The sequence below is a fragment of the Chlorella variabilis genome (genome assembly GCF_000147415.1).
Source record: "Chlorella variabilis unplaced genomic scaffold CHLNCscaffold_10, whole genome shotgun sequence".
NCBI classification, from domain to species: Eukaryota; Viridiplantae; Chlorophyta; class Trebouxiophyceae; order Chlorellales; family Chlorellaceae; genus Chlorella; species Chlorella variabilis.
In genome coordinates this window covers 521,384-541,876 of record NW_005435078.1, presented here as the reverse complement: position 1 = coordinate 541,876, position 20,493 = coordinate 521,384, and the positions used below count along the sequence as shown (strand labels likewise).

Here is a 20,493-nt window from a genome sequence, read left to right as displayed (position 1 = left end):
GCGGCAGCGGCGGCGGGCGCAAGACGCCGCGCGAGGAGGAGGGCGGCGACGCGGCCACCAGCCCCAACGACCGGCTGCGCAAGCAGGCAAGCAGGCTCCGGGTGCAGCTGGGGAGGGTAGATATCGGCAGGGCAGGGCTCGTGCAGCGCTGCGCTGCCCGATGCAGATGCTGTGCAGCTTCCTGCATGAGGGCTGGCTGCTGACTCCGACCTGCCGGGGTGGGTGATGCAGGCTCGGGGCGAGGAGCGGCCGCCGTCTCCCGGCAAGCGGCGGCGCGAGCCCCCCTCCGACCTCACGCTGGAGGATCTGCCCGGCATCAGCATCGACTCTGCCACAGCGCAGGTGGGCTGGCCAAGTCTTGGCACACCATTTGCAGGGTGTGCAAATGAGCATTCGGTGTCTGTGTGGTGTGCCAACAATGGCCTCCTGCCTGGGAACCTGTCTGCCCTGCTTCTGCAGTTGGGCAAGAAGGAGCGGACGCTGCAGGAGGCCACCAGCCCCATGGCCCTGGCACGCACCGCCTCTGACCAGGTGCTGCTGCCCTGCCCGCCGCAAGATGAGATGTGGAGCGACGGCGCCGCCACGCCGCGCGACACCCGCGGCGCCGACGAGCAGCACCACTGGCGGGAGCGGCAGCAGCAGCAGCAGCGCGGGCGGCAGCGGCAGGCCAGCAACCTGGGGCCTGGTGGGGGAGCAGGCCCCGCGGCGGCACCTGCTGCACCTGCTGGCGGCGGCGGCGGCAAGCGGCCGGTGCCGCTCCTGCGGCTGGCGCTGCCACCGCAGTGATTGTACATTAGCTTCCGGCCTCTGACTGTCGGTCACAAGCCACTTTGGGGATGCTTTGCAATCAAGCAACAGGCGCATGTGAGCGGTGTGAAGGTGGCGGCGCACAGCGTGGCGCAGTGGCGGCTCCAGTATGAGGATCTCCCATTTTCAATTTAATTTCAGCAGCGACAAATGCTCCCCCCACCGGTTCTTCTGCGCAACCTCCTTGCCTGGTTGAGCAGGCTGGTGGAGGGTGGGAATGCGGCGCTGTGCAGCCCTTTGATCACAGCGCTGCAGTTTCATGGCATTTGGCTCGTTGTGCTGCTCGCCACGCTATGGGTGTTCGCCGGGAAGGCCAGGCTTCGGGAACTGCAGCGCCAGAGGCGCCGAGCCCTTGGGCGCCGCCCGGGGCCGAAATCCAGCAGCCGCGGCAGCTTGGCGGCGATCGCAGGCGAACAGGAGGTGCGTGGCTTGGCGCCAGAGCGATGACCAGCGTTGCCGCCCGCGCGGCGGCGCCGCTGCCACAACTGACGCCGCGGCCTTCTCTTGAGCGTGCAGGCTGGCCAGCCCAAGCTGCCCCCCGTCACAGTAGTGCTGCCCGTGCGTGGATGTCGCAGCCACAGCATGGCCAACTGGCGGTCTGTGCTAAGCCTTGACTATGGTGTGCAAACAACCGCCCGCGCTGCCTGCCCGCTGCCTGCCTTCCCGTGCGCACTGGATGCTGCATCGGCGTGCCCTGCCTGGGCTGCAGCAGCCACGGCAGGGCACGCGTGCGCTCCAGGACGCGCTGCGCTGCGTGCTGCCTGCCCTGGGTGCCCCGCGCCCCTCCCTCGCCGACCCTCCCACACCCCTCGCTCACGGCACGGCACCCACTTGCTTTGCAGGCGGCAGCCTGGAGTATGTGTTTGTGCTGGAGGACAAGACGGACCCGGCGTATGCGGTGATCACCACGCTCATCCGGGAACTGCAGGGCCGCCGCCCCGTGCGCATCCAGTCGGCTGGCTTTGCGGAGCACACGAGCCAGAAGGTACACAAGTGAGCTGCCGAGCTGTGGGGGTGGGGGAGCGGGCAGGGGCTCCTAGACCGGGGCGGCAAGGGCCCGAGGTGGGGTGTGCCTGGGAGGGCATGGGGCAGGCACATGCACGGGGCGGGCAGGCGGAGCGGCGTGGCATGGCGTGCCGCTGCTGCCCATCTCGTGCCCTGCCGGCGCCTCTGGCATGTGGGTTGGCATGTGGGGTAACGTCCAAGGTGCCTGCCATGCCTGCCCTGCTCCCCGCGCCGCCTGCAGCCTGCTGGCCGGCATCCGCCAGGCGTCGCCCGACTCGCAGTACGCTCTGTGCCTGGACGACGATGTACTGCTGCACCCGGGCCTGCTGGCCTCGCTGGTGCGGGACATGGAGGCGGATGCGGGGTTGTTCATGGCCACGGGTGCGCTGGGCTGGGCAGGGCTGGGCTGGGCTGGGCTGGGGGCAGGGGCGGTACTGGTTTGGCGGTCGACGGTGTGGCTGCCTGGGTGTCACGTGTTTGTGGGCTGGGCTGTGTGTGTGTGTGTGTGTGTGTGTGTGTGTGTCTCATGTGTGGGTGAGCTGGCTGGGTGCATGGATTCGTGGGCCTGGTCGGTGTGAGTGCCTGTGTGCTTGGGGATGGTAGTGATGGGAGGGGCGTGCAGTAGCAGGGCTGGGTGGCTGCCCCGGCGGGGCTGGCCGGCTTGCCACCAAACCAGCGCCTGCGGGCAGGAGTGCGCAGCAAGGGGCGGGGGCTGATAGTTGGTCAACCATGGGCAGGCGCGTGCTGGCTCGCGCGTGGTGCCCACCCGCCTCCCTCTTTTCGTCCCTGGCCCGCAGGCTACCCGTTTGACGTGCCGGCGGAGGACGCCTGCCTGCTGGCGTACGCCGCGCTGTCCTACCACCTCCCCCTCATCGTCCCCTTCTCGGTCAAGGAGCGCACCCAGTTTGTGTGGGGCGGCTGCATGCTGTTCCGCACCTCTGAGATGCGGCACGACTCGCGAGGCATACTGCGGGTGAGCGGGGGATTGGAGCGGGGGTGGCTGGCGGAAGGCTGGCGGGCGGGAGGCTGGCGAGCTGGGGCACCTACGTTGCGGCGCGTGCCATGTGTCAGGCAGCGAGGCCAGGTGCAGTTGGGTCACGGGCGTTGCTGGACAGCTGGTGTCATGTGCACGTGCTGCCGCTCTGCTGCAGGCCTGGGCGGATGGCGGCTACTCGGATGATCTCACAGTGGCCAGCCAGTGCACCGAGCAGCAGCTGACCATCTACTGCCCCGGCTACTCCATCTTCCCGCAGTGGTGGGCCTCGCCTCGGCGCGCCGCCGGGCCGTGCTTCTGCCGCTGCGTCGTGCTTCTGCATGCTGCCGGGCCGTGCCTCTGCCGCTGCGTCGTGCTTCTGCCGCTGTGCCTCGCTTCTGGCACCAGGCCTGGCTCGTTTGGGGGCGGGCCTGAGGCGGTCTGCGGGTGGAAGGCGGCGTGGGAGGCTGTGGGGCGCCCTCTCGGCTCTGTGCCCATGCCAGCCTGCTGGGCCCGGAGCCGGGCTCCCCACAATCCTTCCCTCCAGCGGCAACACGCCGACGCCGGTGCCCGTCGGCAACGCCCATGCCGCAACACACGTGCGTGCCCGCGCCTGCGCCTGCGCCTGGTGCAGGATCGAGGGCGGCTACCCGCTGCGGCGGTGGTGGAACTACCTGCGGCGCCAGCTGTATGTCATGGACACCTATAGCAACGAACACAACAGGCGCACCAACCATAGCCTGGCCGCCCTGCACGCCTTTGCCTCCTGGGGCGTGGTGCTGCCAGCCACCACGGGTGCGCGGCCGGGCGGCGCGGCCAGAACGGCGTGGCCGGGATGCCGGTTGTGGCAGGAGCCAGGCGCTGTGCTCCTGTACAGCACTACAGGCTGCAAGCACGTTTGGCTGCCGAGGGCGTGGTATCCAATCGTGGTATCCAATCGTGCTTGTCGGTGTGGTGCCCCAACCTGCCCGCCTCCCTCCCCGCGATCTGCAGTTATGCTTCGCCTGCTGCTGTGGGTACTGGCCATCCTGCTGCTTCCCACGCAGCAGGTGTACGGCGGCCCTGACGGCAGCAGCTACCTCTGGCTGCGCCTCTTTGGCATCGACCGGTGCGCTGTTGGGGGCGCCTGCCTGCCTTCCTGGCGGCCTGCCTGCCCTCGTGTTGCGACAGCAGCAGCGCCCCGAAGGCTTGCTGGCAGCGAGCTGCGCAACAGGTCTCCCTGCCTGGCATGTGTGCATGAGCGCTGCAGGTGTCCCTGGTCTCTGGCCAGCCTGGCCTCCTTCTTCCTGAGCATCGTCTACCTCATGCTGGCGCTGCGGTGGATGACAAGTGAGCCCACCCCGGGGCCTGAGCTAAGCCTCTGGGGTCAGATGCAACCGCTCGGCGGAGGTGTTTGGGGGCAGGCCAGCTTCCGTCCATCCAGCGCCATGCTCTGCGCGTATGCCAAGCATCCGACCGACGCCTGCCCTGCTGGCGCAGGCACCGTGCTGGACCTGTTTTGCGCGCTGAACCCCAAACTCAAGCGCCACCAGCTGGACACCTTCAGCTGGCCCAAGCTGTGGCTCGGATTTTATTTGAACAATGCAGGTGCGCCTGGAGGGGTTGTTGGCCAGAGGGTGATGCGCCGGAATCGTGCCCTGCTGCAGCGGCTGTTTGTCAGCCGAGGCTCTGACGTCCTATGATGCGCCGCGTGCAGTGATCCCCGTGTGCATCGCATACACATTCTTGACCAAGCACATTGACTGGAGCGGCATACGGTACTGGCGGCAGCACGGCAAGATCATCCGAGTGGTGCACAGCTACGAGCGGTCCTGACGGCGGCACCGAGCAGGCGCTGCTGATGGGCGACAGGCCTGCGACATGCGCCCGTGAATTTTGAGAACCTTCTGTTTTTGACTGAGAGCAGTGCAGCCACCACATTGAACTGGGTACCAAAGAGCATCACACATTGAGCATGGGAGGAAACTGAGGAACTCAAAAGGGCCAGAAACAGTACAGCCAGCGGCAGGCAGTCAGGCAGGTGCCAGCGCAAACTCCTCCAAAGCTGCCGGCTTGGGGATCCAGCCATGCAGCGGCGAGGGCGGCTGCAGCAGGCCCTGCCAGGCAGCAGCGTACTGCGGGCAGGCGGCGCGCTTGGCCTGCCCATACCGCATGTCCTGGAGGCGCAACTGCTCTGGTGGTGGCCGCTGAGGCTGCTCAGGGCGTGCTGGTATGTCCGCTGCTGCATCTGGGGCCAGTGCTACTGCTGGCGGCGGCGACAGAGACCTGAGCGCGGCCGCCAGCTCCTGCCACTGCGCAAACAGCGCCGCCTTGCACACAGAGGGGTGCGCCGAGGGCGGCGCCGCCTGGCCCGCCTGCACACGAGCGCTGCCGGCCTTCAGGCCGGTGCCGCCGATCACTGCTTCGCTGCTGCCGCCGCTCAGCACGTCTGCAGCGCTTCCTGCCTGCCGCTTCCACTTGAAGGCCGGTGAAGGCGGCGCGAACCACACAACCGATGAACCACCAGCCACTCTCCGGGTAGCGGATGGCGCGAGTCCCAGCGAGTGCGCCCGGCTGCCCTCACTGCCGCCACCACCGCCGCTGCTGCCAGAGCCTGGGGCCGGCATGGAGCCTGGCACATGGATGTGCAGAGCAGGCGGCGCCCGGCGGAAGCCAGGCGGCAGCCGCTGGGCCGCCAGCTCCGCGGTACGGTCCAGCAGGGCTCGCCGCAGGGCCAGCTCAGCTACTTCTGCCACGCTGGCACTGCTGGGCACCTGCGGCTGCTTGTCTGCTGCCGCTGCCGCTCCGACCACCGCAGCCAATGTTGGCGACGGCGCTGCGCTGCCGGCTGCCTCGCCGTGCTGCAGTGGGACCGTGACAGAGGAGAGGTGGAGCGGCGACGCCAGCAGGCCCCCCAGCAAGGCGCCCTGCAGCAGGGGGACAGCAGGGCAAAAAATGCGAGCTGGTTTCAACCAGGCAGCGAGTAAACGAAACCTGCAGAAGTCCGCCGCACAGAGAAGCAGCGCAAAGATGGCGAAAGGCAGGACAGAGCAGAGCGGGGGCTGGCAGCGCGCTTGCCTGCAGGCCCAGTAGGCACCATCTGGCCAGCTTGTCGCTGCACGACATGCTCAGCGTGGCGTCGCCCCGCCCGGGCTTGCGCCGCACCACGCCCACCGCCTGCGCCTGTGCATACGGCTCCACCTCGTGCTGCTGCGGCAGCCGCCACTGCTCCTCCTGCTGCTGCTCCTGCATCCCTGGCTGCTGCTCACAGTGTGCCTGCTGGGCTTCCTCCACTGGGCCTGACGGCGCTGCCGAGAGCTGGTCCCCGCTGCCGCCAATCCGCTGCCGCTTCAGGGCCTTGGCGCCGGTCCGCCCGAAGCCGCCAGCCTGGGCTTGCGCGCTGCCGCCGCCGCCTCTGCTGTCTGCACAGGCTGCAGCAGCAGCAGCTTCTGGGCTGCTGTGCTGGCGGGCGGCCTGGCTCCCTCGCGTCTCCTGTGGCGGTTGGTGCTGCTGGTGCTGGTGCTGCGGGTGGTGGCAGGAGGCTGCCGGGCCCAGGATGCTGGCGTCCCCGCAGGGCGGCTGGCTGATGTAGAGGTGCAGCCCCACGCCCGGCTGCAGCTCACAGCGCCAGCCCCCAAACAGGTCTCCAGCAGTGCCGTCGCCGCCAGCTGGCGGCACCAGGCGCAGCACGCGAGTCGCCGCTGCCGCCGCAGCGGCAGGCGCGTCCAGCTGGCCCGCTGCCTGCTGTACCGCCTGTCGGTACCGCTCCACCACCTGCCGCGCCTCGCCGTACAGCCACCGCAGCAGGGCGCGGCGGCACAGCACCTCTGCGTGGCAGTCGTTGACTGCGCCGCCGCCCGGCAGGCGCTTGAATGCGCCCAAGCACTTGGTTCCGGTGCCAATCGCCACCACCGCCAGCTCTTGCTGGGGCCAAGCACGCGGTGCCACTGAGCTGCCGCCGCCATCGGGCCATCCAATGCTGGCGCCCGCGGCAGGCAGCGACAGCGCCATGCCTGCCAGCACGGTGTGCTCATGTGGCTGCGGCTTGCCAGTCTTGGGCAGCGCCGCAAACTGAGCCATCACCGCCTCGGCGACGCCAGCGCACGCCATGCGCGCTGAGGCTGCCTACCGCCTGGCTGCGTGCTGCGCACAGAGGCTGCACGCTGCGCTTACTGGCACGGTAGCTGTTCCGCTGCCGTGCTCGTCTGCTAATGCTGTCGATGCTGCTGCCTAATCACAGTTGCGTCGCTGTCCTGCTACTGCACTGCTGTCTAGTCGAGCCTTTTAGTGAGCTGCTGGCCGTTCTGGCACCGCTGCTGGCACCGCCGTCGGCGGTGCTGCCACTGCCGCGGCCGGGACGGCACCGCCCTTACTCCTGCATCGGCGCAGCGTCCCCGGCCGCTGCTGCCGATGCCGGCGCCGCCTTCTTGGCGCCCTTGCCCTGCTTCTTGCTCAGCTGCTTGGGGCCCCTCTTCTTGGCTGGCTTGGCGGGAGATGCCGTGTCAACCTGCAGTCACCCAGGAGGGCACGGCGCCGTCGCTGAGGGGCCGCCGTGCGCACAGGCAGGATGGGCAGGCCAGGTGCCTGTGCCACGCAGCTTGCCCACACACTCGGCCCTGCCCGCTCCCTGTGAGAGAGGCCGCCCTGGCGCCCCACCTGCATCGCAGACTCCAGCGCCGCCTCCTGCTTCTCGTCTAGCTTCTGGGCGTGGTTCACCTTGCGCTGATGCTTCTGCACAGATGACAAACTCAACCGGTCAGGTGCAGATGCACCCAGTGGCCGCATTGGAGCGGGCATCCCTGCTCCCTCCATTCTCACCTTTGTGCGCACACCAGACACCGCCTTCACCGCCTGCTTGTGCTTCTGCAGCAGACACAGGACACGTCTCAGCGCAGCGCATACTCGAGGCAGCCTGAACGAGCCTGTTGGGGTGCTTGCGGGCCGCTGCCACTCACCACGGCCACGCCCTTGCGCTTCTTCACCTCACGACTCTTCTGAGCTTTTCTTTTCTGCCACGACTTTTTCTGCAGCAGGGTCAGCGAAGGGTGAATTATTTTTTGTCGGTGATGTGTCGGTCGGGGAATAAATGTGTGACAGCAGCGTGCGTGTGCACGACCGCCGGGAGCGGGAAACAATCTCACCTTGGAGTTGAAGCCTCCGTTCACGCTGCCTGCACAGCCATGCCACGAGGGGGATCAACAACACAATGGTGATCCAGTTGAACAAGGAGTGCTTCATGCAGCCCCGCACGCCGGAGACGGCGGCAGAGGGACCCCGCCTCCCCGCTGGCGGCGGCGGCGGCACTGGGCGAGGCGTGCTGCACTCCCAGCGAGCATATTTTGTGGCTGCAACCACTCGCGATACCGCTGTTCAGCAACGTTTCAGCCGGTGCAGCGTGCCCAGGCAGCCATGCATGGACGGCGCACCTGGCATGGCGCCCTTTTCCGCTTTCCTGCAGCGTTATTGCGGAAACAGATGCCACACCACACCGTGCGAGGCCCCAGGAGCTCCGCAGACAACTCTCGCAAGGTACAAATGTACTTGGCCCATGTGGACTGTTCTTCAGCCGGCTGCTCCGCGCCCCTCGTTCCACCCCAGTCGATCTTTCCTGTCTCCCAAATCGTGTCACCAGCCAGAGCAGCCTCGCGACACACAATTCGTGGCTGCAGGTCTGTGAAGGCCACCAGACCTGACGGCGACACGGCAGGGCCGTCCAGGCAGATGGCAACATCCGCTCAGCTCAGGCTGATGTCGGATTTGAAGGCTATCAAGGCGAGCGCAGCAGAATGGCTGATCAGACGGCCTCAAAAACGCCCCAAAACGCCCACCCACGCCTGCTGCGGGCCTAGGGGGCTGTTGGGGAAGGCTGCCGGGATCCGCCGGCGCTTCAGTGCCTGCGCCAGGCGCCACCGCCTCGCCGCCACCCGCCATGCTCGGCGCCCAACCCTTGCGGCCTTTTGTGGGCGCTCATCGCCACGCCCATTCCCAATAACCGTGCGTCAACTGCAGGTGGAGCCTCCTGAAGGCTGTAGCGCCTCGCCGCTCAGCGACGACAACCTGTTTGTCTGGGGCGGTATGTTGCCTGCCGGCTCCGGCTGCCCGCCTGTGCCAAAGTGTCCGTTTTGCAGACCACGTGCCGGTAGCGGACGCTCATTTCTCCTTCTTCGTCCCTGCCTCTACTGCCCTGTACTGCAGCAACAATACTAGGACCAGTGGAGACGCCCTGGGAGGTATGACACAGCCCCCCTTGAATGCTGGCCATGCTTTGCCGCCTCCCCGCGCTCCCACGGCTGTGGCGCATGTCCTCAATTCCCTCTCCCCGCCGCTGGGCCCGCACCACCGCAGGGCGGCATCTTCCAGCTGCGCATCACGTTTAGCGAGCAGTATCCCGACAAGCCGCCGCGGGTGCGGTTCACAAGCGAGGTCTTCCATCCCAACGTGAGCCGGGCTGGGGGGAGGCCCAGGAGGCCGCGGGGGGCTTGAGAGGCTCCTCCGCCCCATGTCCTGTTACCTACATGGCCGCTCGTCGCATCGCAGCTTGCCAGCAGGACGATGTTGCAGTTGGCAGGGGCTTTGCCGGGCCCGCCCTCCAGCCCTCTTTTTTTCCCCGTTGGTCGACACCGCCACCGCCTCAACACAATGGTACCCTCACCCCTCGATTGGTTGCTCCCTGCTGCAGGTATATTCAGATGGCACTCTGTGCTTGGACATCATCCAGGACCACTGGAGCCCCTGCCACAACATCTGCTCCATCCTCACCTCCATCCAGTCGCTGCTCACAGACCCCAACTGCGCCAGCCCAGCCAACCCGGAGGCAGCACAGGTAGTTTGGAGGGAGCTGCATTGCGTGGGTGGGGGTCTACCCAATGCTCTGTGTTGGCAAACGGCTGAGACTCGCTCACCTCCTGGCTGCAGCTGTACACAACCAATCGCAAGGACTACAACCGGCGCATACGCAGGATAGCACAGAAAAGCGTGGACATGTGACGTTCCTTGCCTGGGCTGCCTGGCTGCATGTGCCTGGCTTGCTGGCCCCGTGATCACGGTGCGGCCTTTGCCCCTGACCCCTTGTGCCTTGCTTGCCCCAGCGTCAGCAGGTGCGCTGGCTGCCGAGCGCCCCTGCTGACGCCGGAGATTGGGTTATGTCTGGTCTTCTTTGCTCCCTTTTCCCCGCTTCTCAATCAGGTCTCCCATTTTGTGCCACACTTTCAGCCTGCTCGAGGTGTTCCCCAGGCGCACAGTGCCGTCACCCACTCCTCCCTGTACCAACGCATTCCCTGCCAGGCACACAGGTGCCATGTGTACCCCCTTTTTCCTTCCCGTGTATTTCAATGCTGCTGTAAATGATTGGAGCTCCGCTCGTGCACCTGGGCTGTCAGCCATGGCAGCACATGTGCCGCTGGGCGGTGCAAGGCACAGCACAAGCTCTTGGTGGTGTGTGAGGGCCCGCAAAACATCGTTTCGATAATCGAATGGCTTTGCTTCTGGCCAGTGCGACACGGGACTGCCAGCCTGTCGAGGATCAGCTAAACGAGCAACACCTTGGGACTCCCCCGACCCCTGATCGCGCGACCGTGGTGTGAAGTCATTCTGGCGGCCACAGCAGGCAGCCCATCGTGCATCGCCTCTGCGGCCTCCCTGCTTTTTCGGCCATCGGCGGCCAGGTCGCACACAATTGAGCGCCAGGACTGAGCTGGGTTGATCGGCATTCACAGGCGTCACAGAATAGCAGCATGGCGTCGAGCACAGCCTGCAGCCACCAGCTGCAGCGCGCCTGTAGCCGCCCACTGGCCAATGCGCGTCTGCCCACAGCGCTGCCCGCAGCTCTGAGCCGACTGCCGGCGCGGCGGCGCGGCGGGGGGCGGCCTGGCGCCGCGGTGGTGCCCGTTGCGGCGGCGGCGGGCGTGCGGCTAGCGGGCGTGGGCTCCTCGGTGCCCGAGAAGTTCCTGACCAACAGCGACCTTGCGCAGCTGGTGGACACCAGCGACGACTGGATCACCAGCCGCACGGGCATCAAGAAGCGGCACATCCTGTCGGAGGGCGAGTCGCTGGGCAGCCACGCCTCGGCGGCCTGCCTGCGCGCGCTGGACATGGCGGGCGTGGCTGCAGAGGATGTGGACCTCATTGTCATGGCCACCTCCAGCCCCGACGACCTGTTTGGAAGCGCCACCACCGTGCAGGCATGCGGGAGGGGCCAGGCGGTGCATGCTGGCGCCTCTGGCAGCAGGGCTGGTGCTGCAGGGGCGCCCCTTCCGTGCTTGGCTGGGCCAGAATGCGCGCCAGAATGGCTGTCATCCCTGTAGGCAGCAATGCGGAGTGTGCCACCGCTGCGACCTGCCCCGCGTCCTTTGTTGCTCGCAGGCAGAGATTCGGGCCAGCCGCGCAGCCGCCTTTGACCTCACCGCAGCATGCAGCGGCTTTGTGATGGGGCTGGTGACGGGGGCGCAATACATCCGTGCAGGCACCTACAAGACTGTGCTAGTCATAGGTGCTTGCGCTGCTGCCGATGCTTTTCGCGCGCATGCACCTGCTGCTGCCTCTGCACGCAGGTTGCCTGGCAGGGCGGTGCCCGCCGTGGCAGCGCTCGCGCTCCCCCCAAGCATCAGCCTCACGAAGCCTGGCATGCCTGCTGCCTGCTGCGCCGGTGCAGGCGCCGACGCGCTGAGCCGCTACATCGACTGGAGGGACCGCTCGACGTGCATCCTGTTTGGAGACGCGTGCGGCGCAGTGGTGATGACCGCAAAGGACGACGGCAGCTGCGCCCTGCTGGGCATCGACATGCACTCAGGTTGGTTTTGTGGTGGCTGCAGGGGGCTGCCGGTTTGGGGCTGGCTGGACAGAATCCCCTGCCCCCAAAACAACGCATAATCCAGTGCCGCGGGCCGCCTCTGCCTCGCACCCTGCAGATGGCACCGGCATGCGGCACCTCAACTGCGCGTTCGCCGGGGAGGGCATGAAGCCGCTGAGCAACGGCCACGCCAGCGACGAGGTGCGCCTGGGGGAGACAGCTGCGGCAGCAGCGGCGGCGGCAGCCGCGGCGAGCCTGCAGAGGCGCTGTTGCCGTCCCTGGCAACCTCCTCAATGCCAGCCGCTTCTCGACTGGCTTTCCATCGCTCTTCCCGCCTGGCTGCTGCGCATCTGCAGGGTTCCTACAGCAACCTGCACATGAATGGGCAGGAGGTGTTCAAGTTTGCTGTGCGCGCTGTGCCCACGGTGAGCGTGAGAAGGGGCTCAGCGTGGTGCATGTTTCGTGGGGATGCGTGCCGGGCTGTTGGCAGGCAAGACGGCGGGGCAGGCGGGTGGCAGGGCCGGTACCGGAAGCCGCGCTGCCCCGATGCCAGGCGCTTAAGGAGCAGCACCCGGCAGCCGCCCATCACGCCCCGCCGCCGGGCGCGCCTATGTTTGCTGCAGGTGATTGAGGCGGCGCTGGCGGATGCCGGCATGGAGAAGCAGCAGATAGACTGGCTGGTCATGCACCAGGCAAACATGCGCATCATGAGTGCGGCGGCAGACCGCCTGGGGGTGCCCGCGGGTGAGAAGGGCTCTTGGGGATGGGTCCGGCATCCACGCATGCTGGCCCCGCATTCCTGCCTGTCGCCCTGCCCTGCCTCGTGCCTCTCTTGCCGCTAGCCTGGCTGCCTGGCGCTCACGCCGCCGCGTCCCTCACGATGCTGCTCGCCCCCCAACGGCTGCAGAGCGTGTGGTGTCCAACCTGGCCCAGTACGGCAACACCTCGGCCGCCTCCATCCCTCTGGCCTTGGACGAGGCGGTTCGGCGAGGGGACATCAAGCCCGGGGAGGTGCTGGCCATGGCTGGCTTTGGGGCGGGCCTCACTTGGGCCTCCGCCATCGTGCGCTGGGGCTGAGACCGGCCCAGGGCGCGGCGGCAAGCGCCCGGCACCGCCGCGGGGCCGGGTCCTGCAGCCCCTCCCCCTTTCTTCCTGCTCCGTTTGTACTGAAGGGGCCGCCCCCTCGCCTGCCTCTTGACATGTTAAGCATGCCGTGTGTGCTGTGCGTGACTGTTGCAGTCCCTGCGTTGTCTCATTCTACCTGTGTGTCTGCGACCAGAGTGTGCGAACCTTCCTTGCCCATTTTTCCAGTCAGGTCTCACTCACTGCCCCATGTTACCCCCCATGCTACATTTTGTCTGTTGCTCAAACGCAGTGCACCCGTGCCTGCCACTGCCTGCTGTCGCCTCATCTTGCGCGAATGCTAGGGAAAACAACAACCAATACGGCTGAAGGAGCGAATCGTCCGTATGTTACAAGGGCGCTCCGCCGCAGGGCGCAGCTACTTCTGTGGCATTGCCGCAGGCAGTGGGCAGTCAACGAGATTGCAAGCATTGCGTGTTTGGTGTTGCGTGAGGCTGGCCAGCAAGCAGTAAAGTAGCTAGGGGCATGGGGTGGCTAACAGGTTCAAAAAGCAGAGCCAGCTAGGCTGGTGGTCGCAGCTTGGGATGCAGACGCCGGCGCGGGGGGCCAGTGCCCGCGCGCGCCGCAGGGTTCACCGCCGCCTGCGCGCCACTGTTGCAGCCGTCGCTGCCACACCGCAGCACCCGCTCGTGCAGGGTGCGCCTCGGGGAGCACGGCAGCCGCGCCTGCTCGCTTCGCTCCACTGCGGGAGCCTAGGAGCCGTGCACCTTGATCTGGTCCTTCTTGCACAGCTCGTTGCCCAGCAGGAAGGCCGAAACGTTCTTGCGCTGGTCGCCCTGCAGCTGCAGCACCTTGCCCAGCTCCTCGTCCTCGATCACGGTGCCGTTGCAGCAGTACTCTGCGCGGGCAGAAGGGCGGGCAGGCAGAAAACAGGGTCGCCTCGGCTGCTCCCTACACGCACTCTGCCAGCCGTGACGCAGCAGCGCCATCAGGCAGGCGCCCAGCCCCAACCAAGCCTGGGCTTGGCAACCGAGCCCTTTGCCCACCCTTCTTGAGCGCCTTGAGGATCTTCTTGTAGTCAAACGCCTCTGGCAGGCCCTGCACGGTGGTCAGCGACTTGCGGCCGTTGCGCTGCTGCATGCGAACATGGACGGCAAAGCCCTCGGCGTCAGGCTTGCTCGACTTGCTCTTCTTCTCGCCGGCGGTGGGGCCCGGCGCAGCGACCTCGTCGGCAAAAGGATCTGCACCAGGGGGCAGCACCGTGGCATGTCAGGCTGGGCCATTCTGGCGCAGCAGCCAAGTCCCAGCGGCAGCGGCGGCGGCCGCCGGCGACAGGAGCTTCCGGGGCGGCGGCTGTCCGGCTGAGGAGTGCTGCGGCGCCGCTGCCGGGCGCAGGGCTGGGCCCAGCGTGCGCCCCACAGCTCGGTCCCTCCTCCGCGTGCCGGCACTGGCCGCGCAACGGGCCTCTGGACCGTTTCTCATGCCGGCGGCGCTGATCGGCGGCCCTGGGACCTTCCCGGCCCGTGCACCCACCGAAGCCTCCAGCGAGTGAAGTCGGGAGCTCAAAGTCGACGCCGGTCATGTAAGTTTCAGGCTCTGGCTGGTGTTGGCTTGCCGAGCGGCTGGGGGTGTGCGGCAAGGGTGGGGGTAGGGGACTAGAGGGCAGAATGGGGCAGGGAGGTCCGCAGGGCCGGTTTTGAGGGCCCGGGTGAGCTGGCAGACCTTCTTCCCTGGCAATGATGCCGCCCCCATCGCGGCCCCAGCATTCGAGATCGCCCAGCCTGATCGCCCAGCCCGCAACGCATCCGTCAGGCCCGGGGGAAGGGGGTTGCCTGAGCCGTGGCACAGCAACAGCTGCGCTGCACGCCCCTGAGGCCCTGATCGAAGCGGCGCACTGCAGCCATGGTGAGTCCCTCCCTGGCCCACCTGCTCTCAGCTTGCGACCACCCCGCCTGCGCTGCCCTCCAACCGTGCCGCGATCACCTGCCTCCCCCTGCTGCAGCCGCTGCGGCTGGATATCAAGGTGAGGCACGGCACTGGGGGTCATCCAGCCCCGCGGGGCCCCTGCTGGCACCGTGCAGTGGGCAGCAGCCTGGCGGCGGGAGGCAGTGCAGGCGGCGCGCCACGTGGACGGGCGCCCCGCGTGCCTCTGCTTGTTCGCTTGCTTGCCAGCTTGCCTTGCCTGTGTGTTCCCTGTCGCAGAAAGTATTCTCGCAGCGCTCGGACCGCGTGAAGAGCGTGGAGCTGCACCCCACAGAGCCTTGGTGCGTTGCCGGCGCTGCAACACGCACCACTTTCATGCTTCGTGCAAGCACAGCCGTCGCTGCTTGCTCACCCTGTCCTGGCGAGCCTTTTCTGCCTGCAGGATCTTGGCGTCTCTGTATAATGGCCACGTCTACATCTGGAATTATGCGGAGCAGGTGCTGCTGTGGGGCAGCACTTGGGGGCAGCAGCGAGCAAAGCGAAGCAGCGGGGAGCAGCATGCTGGCTAGCTTGCGAGGGCCCTTGAGTGGGTCTGCAGGTTTTGGGCTCTAGCCAGTCTGATACAGAGTTTCCACCTGGCATGCGGGGTGCCTACTGTGTCGGCAATGCAAGCACGGAGGCGGCAGCACTGTGCTGCCATGCATGCTGGCTTGTGCACATGTGTGTGTGAGCCTGTGCTGCCTGCTGCCGCTGCCTGCAGTCGCTGGTCAAGTCTTTTGAGGTCACAGACCTGCCGGGTGAGGCTCAGCTGACGCTTTGTCGCCGCCGCAGCAGCAGGAGGACAGCAGCATGCTGAATTTGGGTCGGTGCAAAGTGCCTGCACCAACTGGGGTGGCGCCCGTGGAACCACGCCAGGCTGTGCCAGATTGCCCTTGGTTATTGAGGGCGCGAGTTGCCTTGTGCTTGCCTCTTTTCGGCATGTGCCTGTTCTGCACTCAACCCCACACACCGACCTCCACCTCGCCCCACCATGCCGCGCCCCGCCGTGCAGTGCGCATCGCCAAGTTTGTGCCGCGCAAGCAGTGGGTCGTCTGCGGCGCGGACGACATGTTTGTGCGGGTGTACAACTACAACACCATGGACAAGGTGAAGCAGTTTGAGGCGCACACAGACTACATCAGGTGCGCCGCCTGCGCTGGCCGGGGTGGCTGGGGGTGGCTGGGGCCAGAGGGTGTGAGGAGGGTATGGGAGAGGGGCTGGCTGGGGCTGCGGGGAGAGAGGAGGTGGTTGCTGGAGATGTAGCCTGCTCAGCCATCCATGTGCTTGTATGGGCAACACTTTCGTGTGTGGCCACCGGGTGCCTGCTTCGGCATGCCACCACCTCGACCTGCCCTTGCAGGCACATTGCGGTACATCCCACATTGCCGTACGTGCTGACATGCTCCGATGACATGCTGATCAAGCTGTGGGACTGGGACAAGGGCTGGCAGTGCACCCAGGTGTGCGGGGCTGCTGCTTGCCGTGCTTGTCGTGGCACCTGCCCTCAACAGTGGGTTCAGGCTGCCACTGCCAACGCGTGTTGCCGCATGTTGTTGCGGTGGCAGGAGCTAGCAAGTATCTGCACCATCCGCGGCCTGCCCACCCTGCCTGCCTCTCGGCCTGCCTCCATGCCACCGCTGAGCACCTCCCCGTGCCTGACTGCCCCTGCCTGCTGTCCCGTCTGCTGCGCAGATCTTTGAGGGCCACTCGCACTACGTGATGCAGCTGGTGTTCAACCCCAAGGACACAAACACCTTTGCCTCCGCCTCGCTAGACCGCACCATCAAGGTGGGAGTTCTGTGGCGTGGTGGTGGTGGTGTGGCCCCAAGGGGAGCATACGGTACATGTCGTGGATTGGTCGGTGGGAGGGTTGGGAATCATTGGCTGGATGGCGGATTGGTTGTCTGGTTGAGTTGCGAAGAGTGCGAGGAGCAGGGTGTACGTTGGGCCGCTGATGGCAGAGTCCCAGCTTCGGCCCGCATTACAGTGGCTTCTACAACCCTGCAGCAGCTTGAGGGGCTGGTGCTGGTCTGCTCTCGGGCAGCCGGTGACTGCCGGCCTGGCTGGCTGGCTGGCTGACATGCCTGGGCGTGGCTGCTGGCGGTGCGGCGCAGGTGTGGAGCCTGGGCAACCCCACGCCCAACATGACGCTGGAGGGGCACGAGAAGGGGGTCAACTGCGTGGACTACTACTCGGGTGCGTGCCGGTACCGGTGCCGCATGAAATGAAGCTGCGGGCATTGTGCAGCAGCTCAGCTTGCAGCGGTGCAGATTAAGAAGCAAAGAAAAAATGGAAAGCAGCAGCCTGCAGGCCCAGACCCTGACACCGCCTGCCCGCCTGCCTGCTCCCCCTGCCGCCCTCCTGCCCAGGCGGCGACCGCCCCTACCTGGTGTCTGGCGCCGACGACCGGCTGGTCAAGGTGTGGGACTACCAGACCAAGGCGTGCATCCAGACGCTAGATGGCCACTCCCACAACATCTCCACCGTCTGCTTCCACCCAGAGCTGCCCCTCATCCTCACCGGCTCCGAGGATGGCACCGTGAAGCTGTGGCACAGGTGGGTGTGGGGGTGTGCGTGTCTGTGGTTTGGGGTCTGTGCTTCATGTGGGGAAAAGGGTTGGTCGGGAGAGGCGGAGGTGCGAGCCTGGGCCCTGCCGTCGGCCATCAGCCGCGCCACGCTCCCTGTTTGCTCGTCCTTGCGCCCATGCCGGTGCTGCCTGTCATCCCTGTGTGCCTTGACGTGTGCCTGGCCGCCTGTGCTGCCCCCGCCTGTACCGCAGCACCACGTACCGCCTGGAGAACACGCTCAACTACGGCATGGAGCGGGTGTGGGCTGTGGGCTACGTCAAGGGCTCCAACAGCGTGGCCGTGGGGTGAGCTGAGCATGGGCAGGACGCAGCCGTCAGCGGAGCTGCAGCCAGGCGGGCCGGCGACCTGTGCCTCCTGCCCTGCCCCGGCTCCTGTCCCCTTGCCGCCTGTGTTTTGTCCGTGTCCTCCGCTTCCGCTCACCCTTCCGGTCGCCTCCCTGCCCTGTTTTCCTCTTCTCCCTCGCCTGCCCTCGCAGCTACGACGAGGGGTGTGTGATGGTGAAGCTGGGGCGCGAGGAGCCTGTGGCCTCCATGGACGCAAGCGGCAAGATCATCTGGGCCAGGCACAACGAAGTGCAGACGGCCAACGTGAAGAGCCTGGGAGACATGGAGGAGGTGGGTAGGCGCTGGGGGCGCCGGCTGTGAGTGGCTGCCGGCAGCTGGGCAGCGGCGGCATCCTGCTGCTCGCCTGCTCGGCCCGGCCGTGCTCCCAAAGCCGTGCCTTCCAGCCTGCTGCAATGCGCCGCCCGATCAACCACCAATCGCTTCGCTTGGCCTCCGCCGCACCCACCCCCACCCCCAAACGCACGCACACACTCTCACCCACTGGCGGCCACCCCACCCCCACCCCCACATGCACGCGCGCATTCTCACCCCCTCGCCCCCCTGGCCGCCACCCCGCCCCACTTGCAGACCGACGGCGAGCGGCTGCCGCTGGCGGTCAAGGACCTGGGCTCCTCCGACATCTACCCGCAGTCCCTGCAGCACTCCCCCAACGGCCGGTTTGTGACGGTGTGCGGCGACGGCGAGTACGTCATCTACACCGCCCTGGCCTGGCGCAACAAGAGCTTCGGGTCGGCACTGGAGTTTGTGTGGGGAGATGACTCTAACGTGTTTGCCACGCGGGAGAGCAGCAACACGAGTGAGCGCGGGCGGGGGTGGGCCTGGTGGGCCTGGCGGGGCGGGGCCTGCCGCGACGGCGCAACGACCGGCTGAGGGGTGCTGGCTGGCAGCCGTCCTCGCTGCGCCGCTGGCCTGCGCGGTGTGCCTCCCACCCTTGCCTCTCTCCCCCTGCCACCACAACCTGCTCGCTCCCTCACCCCTCCTCCTTCGGCCTCCCTCCCTGCCCCTACCCCTGCCCCTGCCTCCCCCATCGACCCACCCTGCAGTCAAGGTGCACCGCAACTTCAAGGAGGCCCAGACCATCAAGACCCCCTTCTCCGCCGACGCCATCTACGGCGGCCAGCTGCTGGGCGTGCGCTCCCAAGACTTCATCTGCTTCTACGACTGGGCCACCGGCAAGGTGGGTGTGCGGGCGTGGGGGTGGCTGGGTTGCCGGCAAGGCGGGTGTGTGGTGGGGTGGGGGTCGGGAGGTGACTGGGCCTCCGGCAAGGCGAGTGCTCATGTGTGCGTGTGTGGCGGTTGGTTGACGGTTGGCGGGTGTGCATGCTACTGCTGCTCCGCCTGAGCCCACCCCTTGCCTGCCTCCCTCCCTCGCCATGCCCCCCACCCCTGCCCGCCACCCCGTCCCCGCCCCGTCCCCTCCCCGTCCCCGCCGCAGGTGGTGCGCCGCATCGACGTGGGCGCGCGGGGCGTGTACTGGAGCGAAGGCGGCTCGCTGGTGGCCATCGCCTCGGACAATTCTTTCTACATGCTGGAGTACAACCGGGACGTGGCGGAGTCGTTCCTGGCCTCGGGCGAGGTGGGGCCTGCTGCCCGCTGGGGCTGCTGCTGCGTACGGCGCAGCTGGTGCAGCGCAGCTCTCAGCCTGTTGTTGCCTGCTGGCAACCGCTTCTATGGTGGTGGTGGTGCTGGTGCTGGTGGTTGTGTCGGAGCTGCAGGAGGGCGTGCGCGCTGGCTCCTTTCCTCAGCCATGGCTGGCTGGACGCTCAGTGTGGGCTCGCTGAGGGGCCTGTGCAAGCATAGGTCGAGTGCACTGCCTGGTACTGCCTGCCACTCCTGCTGCGTGCTGCAGGAGGTGGATGAGGACGGCATTGAGGATGCCTTTGAGCTCACCTCTGAGATCCCGGAGAAGATCCGCACCGGCATCTGGGTGACTGGCTGCCCCCGGCCTGCACGCACCTGCCTGCGCCTGCCTGTGCAGGGTTGGCCCCCTCGCGCTGCCTGCTTGCGCTGCCGTCTGCCTGGCTCTGCCTTGCTGCCTGCCCGCCTCCCCAGCCTGCCTGCTCCTCCCCGCCTGCCTCGCCGGCCCCTCGTCACCCCCACCCCTTGTGCTTGTGTTGCAATGCCAGGTGGGCGACTGCTTCGTCTATAACAACGCAGCCTGGCGCCTGAATTACTGCGTCGGCGGCGAGGTGACCACGCTCTTCCACCTTGACAAGTGAGGCCCCCGCACAGCTGCGCGGCACAGGCTGCGCGGTGCTGGCGTGAAGCGGGGCGCGGCTGGGAGGCCAGCGTCGGCAGGGTCAAGGGGTGTACCTCTCCACCTGGGAGGGAGGTGTCGATACCTGAGGGAGGCGCGCCGGCGGGGCGTGTGGGGCAGGGCCCCCGCTGGCGACCAGCCAAAACCCAACCCTGGCCCCTGCCCCTAACCCCTACCCCTCTGTGTAACCCCTCCCCGCCGCCCCCGCCGCCCTGCAGGCCCATGTACCTGCTGGGCTACCTGGCCTCCCAGTCGCGCGTGTACCTCATGGACAAGGACTTTGGGGTGGTGCCTTACACCCTGCTGCTGTCGGTGGTGGAGTACAAGACCCTGGTGCTGCGCGGCGACCTGGAGACGGCGGCGGAGGTGCTGGAGACCATACCCAAGGTGGGGGGGCAGGGGCGTGCAGGCAGGCAGCGCCGCTGCGTGCTGTTGCTGTCGCGCCGTGCGCACGCTGCTGCGGTGCACCGCGCGCGGGGTGGCCGGACGGGGTGGGCGGCCGGGGTGCGCGGCGCAGCGGCGACCGCGCCGGGCGCTGGGTTTCGTTGGGGGAGGAAGCTTGGCTGGGTTTGGTGGCAGGGAGGACGCTTGCTTTCTGTGAGGCTGGGGCTGGCGGCTCGTGGGCGTCTGCGCGGCGCCCTCACGGTGTGCCCGGTACCGCCTGTACCGCCCCGCAGGACCAGCACAACAGCATCGCCAAGTTCCTG

At 67.1% G+C, this 20,493-nt stretch overlaps 7 protein-coding genes across 7 annotated transcripts in view; 4 read left to right on the top strand and 3 right to left on the bottom strand.

Moving 5' to 3' along the window:
• Positions 1-1,389: 1,389 nt before the first annotated feature.
• On the top strand, positions 1,390-4,600 carry CHLNCDRAFT_133847 (hypothetical protein; the record flags this gene model as incomplete). Its single annotated transcript, XM_005847687.1, has 10 exons — positions 1,390-1,426; positions 1,650-1,800; positions 2,054-2,193; positions 2,610-2,785; positions 2,964-3,067; positions 3,420-3,580; positions 3,779-3,893; positions 4,035-4,114; positions 4,265-4,372; positions 4,482-4,600. The coding sequence occupies 10 exons, from the start codon at positions 1,390-1,392 to the stop codon at positions 4,598-4,600; spliced, it is 1,191 nt and encodes a 396-aa protein (XP_005847749.1).
• A 197-nt stretch (positions 4,601-4,797) lies between these two features.
• CHLNCDRAFT_133846 (hypothetical protein) lies at positions 4,798-6,874 on the bottom strand (the record flags this gene model as incomplete). Its single annotated transcript, XM_005847523.1, has 2 exons — positions 4,798-5,691; positions 5,930-6,874. 2 exons carry the CDS (start codon positions 6,872-6,874, stop codon positions 4,798-4,800), a joined length of 1,839 nt encoding a protein of 612 aa, XP_005847585.1.
• Positions 6,840-8,241, bottom strand: CHLNCDRAFT_57834 (expressed protein). Its single transcript, XM_005847522.1, has 6 exons — positions 8,191-8,241; positions 7,906-7,934; positions 7,720-7,788; positions 7,583-7,627; positions 7,421-7,495; positions 6,840-7,271 (listed from the first exon to the last, which is right to left on the bottom strand). The coding sequence occupies exons 1-6, from the start codon at positions 8,195-8,197 to the stop codon at positions 7,134-7,136; spliced, it is 363 nt and encodes a 120-aa protein (XP_005847584.1). The 5' UTR covers positions 8,198-8,241; the 3' UTR covers positions 6,840-7,133.
• CHLNCDRAFT_133844 (hypothetical protein) lies at positions 8,240-9,751 on the top strand (the record flags this gene model as incomplete). The annotated part of the gene is made up of 6 exons (XM_005847686.1): positions 8,240-8,293; positions 8,774-8,837; positions 8,960-8,994; positions 9,110-9,202; positions 9,444-9,587; positions 9,680-9,751. The coding sequence occupies 6 exons, from the start codon at positions 8,240-8,242 to the stop codon at positions 9,749-9,751; spliced, it is 462 nt and encodes a 153-aa protein (XP_005847748.1).
• A 746-nt stretch (positions 9,752-10,497) lies between these two features.
• On the top strand, positions 10,498-12,629 carry CHLNCDRAFT_23132 (hypothetical protein; the record flags this gene model as incomplete). The annotated part of the gene is made up of 7 exons (XM_005847685.1): positions 10,498-10,965; positions 11,132-11,252; positions 11,415-11,552; positions 11,671-11,753; positions 11,909-11,977; positions 12,176-12,296; positions 12,460-12,629. The coding sequence occupies 7 exons, from the start codon at positions 10,498-10,500 to the stop codon at positions 12,627-12,629; spliced, it is 1,170 nt and encodes a 389-aa protein (XP_005847747.1).
• A 758-nt stretch (positions 12,630-13,387) lies between these two features.
• On the bottom strand, positions 13,388-14,217 carry CHLNCDRAFT_133842 (hypothetical protein; the record flags this gene model as incomplete). The annotated part of the gene is made up of 3 exons (XM_005847521.1): positions 13,388-13,533; positions 13,682-13,876; positions 14,169-14,217. 3 exons carry the CDS (start codon positions 14,215-14,217, stop codon positions 13,388-13,390), a joined length of 390 nt encoding a protein of 129 aa, XP_005847583.1.
• Positions 14,218-14,433: 216 nt separating this feature from the next.
• Positions 14,434-20,493, top strand: part of CHLNCDRAFT_35414 (hypothetical protein) — a gene marked incomplete at its 3' end in the record, with an annotated part of 7,815 nt that continues 1,755 nt past the window's right edge. Inside the window, exons 1-18 of the mRNA XM_005847684.1 lie at positions 14,434-14,540; positions 14,638-14,658; positions 14,838-14,899; positions 15,001-15,055; positions 15,319-15,355; positions 15,610-15,739; positions 15,958-16,057; positions 16,290-16,385; positions 16,712-16,793; positions 16,967-17,153; positions 17,377-17,469; positions 17,661-17,799; positions 18,097-18,325; positions 18,573-18,706; positions 18,965-19,105; positions 19,379-19,456; positions 19,656-19,744; positions 20,005-20,173. Coding sequence (XP_005847746.1) covers positions 14,538-14,540; positions 14,638-14,658; positions 14,838-14,899; positions 15,001-15,055; positions 15,319-15,355; positions 15,610-15,739; positions 15,958-16,057; positions 16,290-16,385; positions 16,712-16,793; positions 16,967-17,153; positions 17,377-17,469; positions 17,661-17,799; positions 18,097-18,325; positions 18,573-18,706; positions 18,965-19,105; positions 19,379-19,456; positions 19,656-19,744; positions 20,005-20,173 — 1,845 coding nt within the window. The 5' untranslated portion in view covers positions 14,434-14,537. The remainder of the gene's footprint in view (positions 14,541-14,637; positions 14,659-14,837; positions 14,900-15,000; positions 15,056-15,318; positions 15,356-15,609; positions 15,740-15,957; positions 16,058-16,289; positions 16,386-16,711; positions 16,794-16,966; positions 17,154-17,376; positions 17,470-17,660; positions 17,800-18,096; positions 18,326-18,572; positions 18,707-18,964; positions 19,106-19,378; positions 19,457-19,655; positions 19,745-20,004; positions 20,174-20,493) is intronic.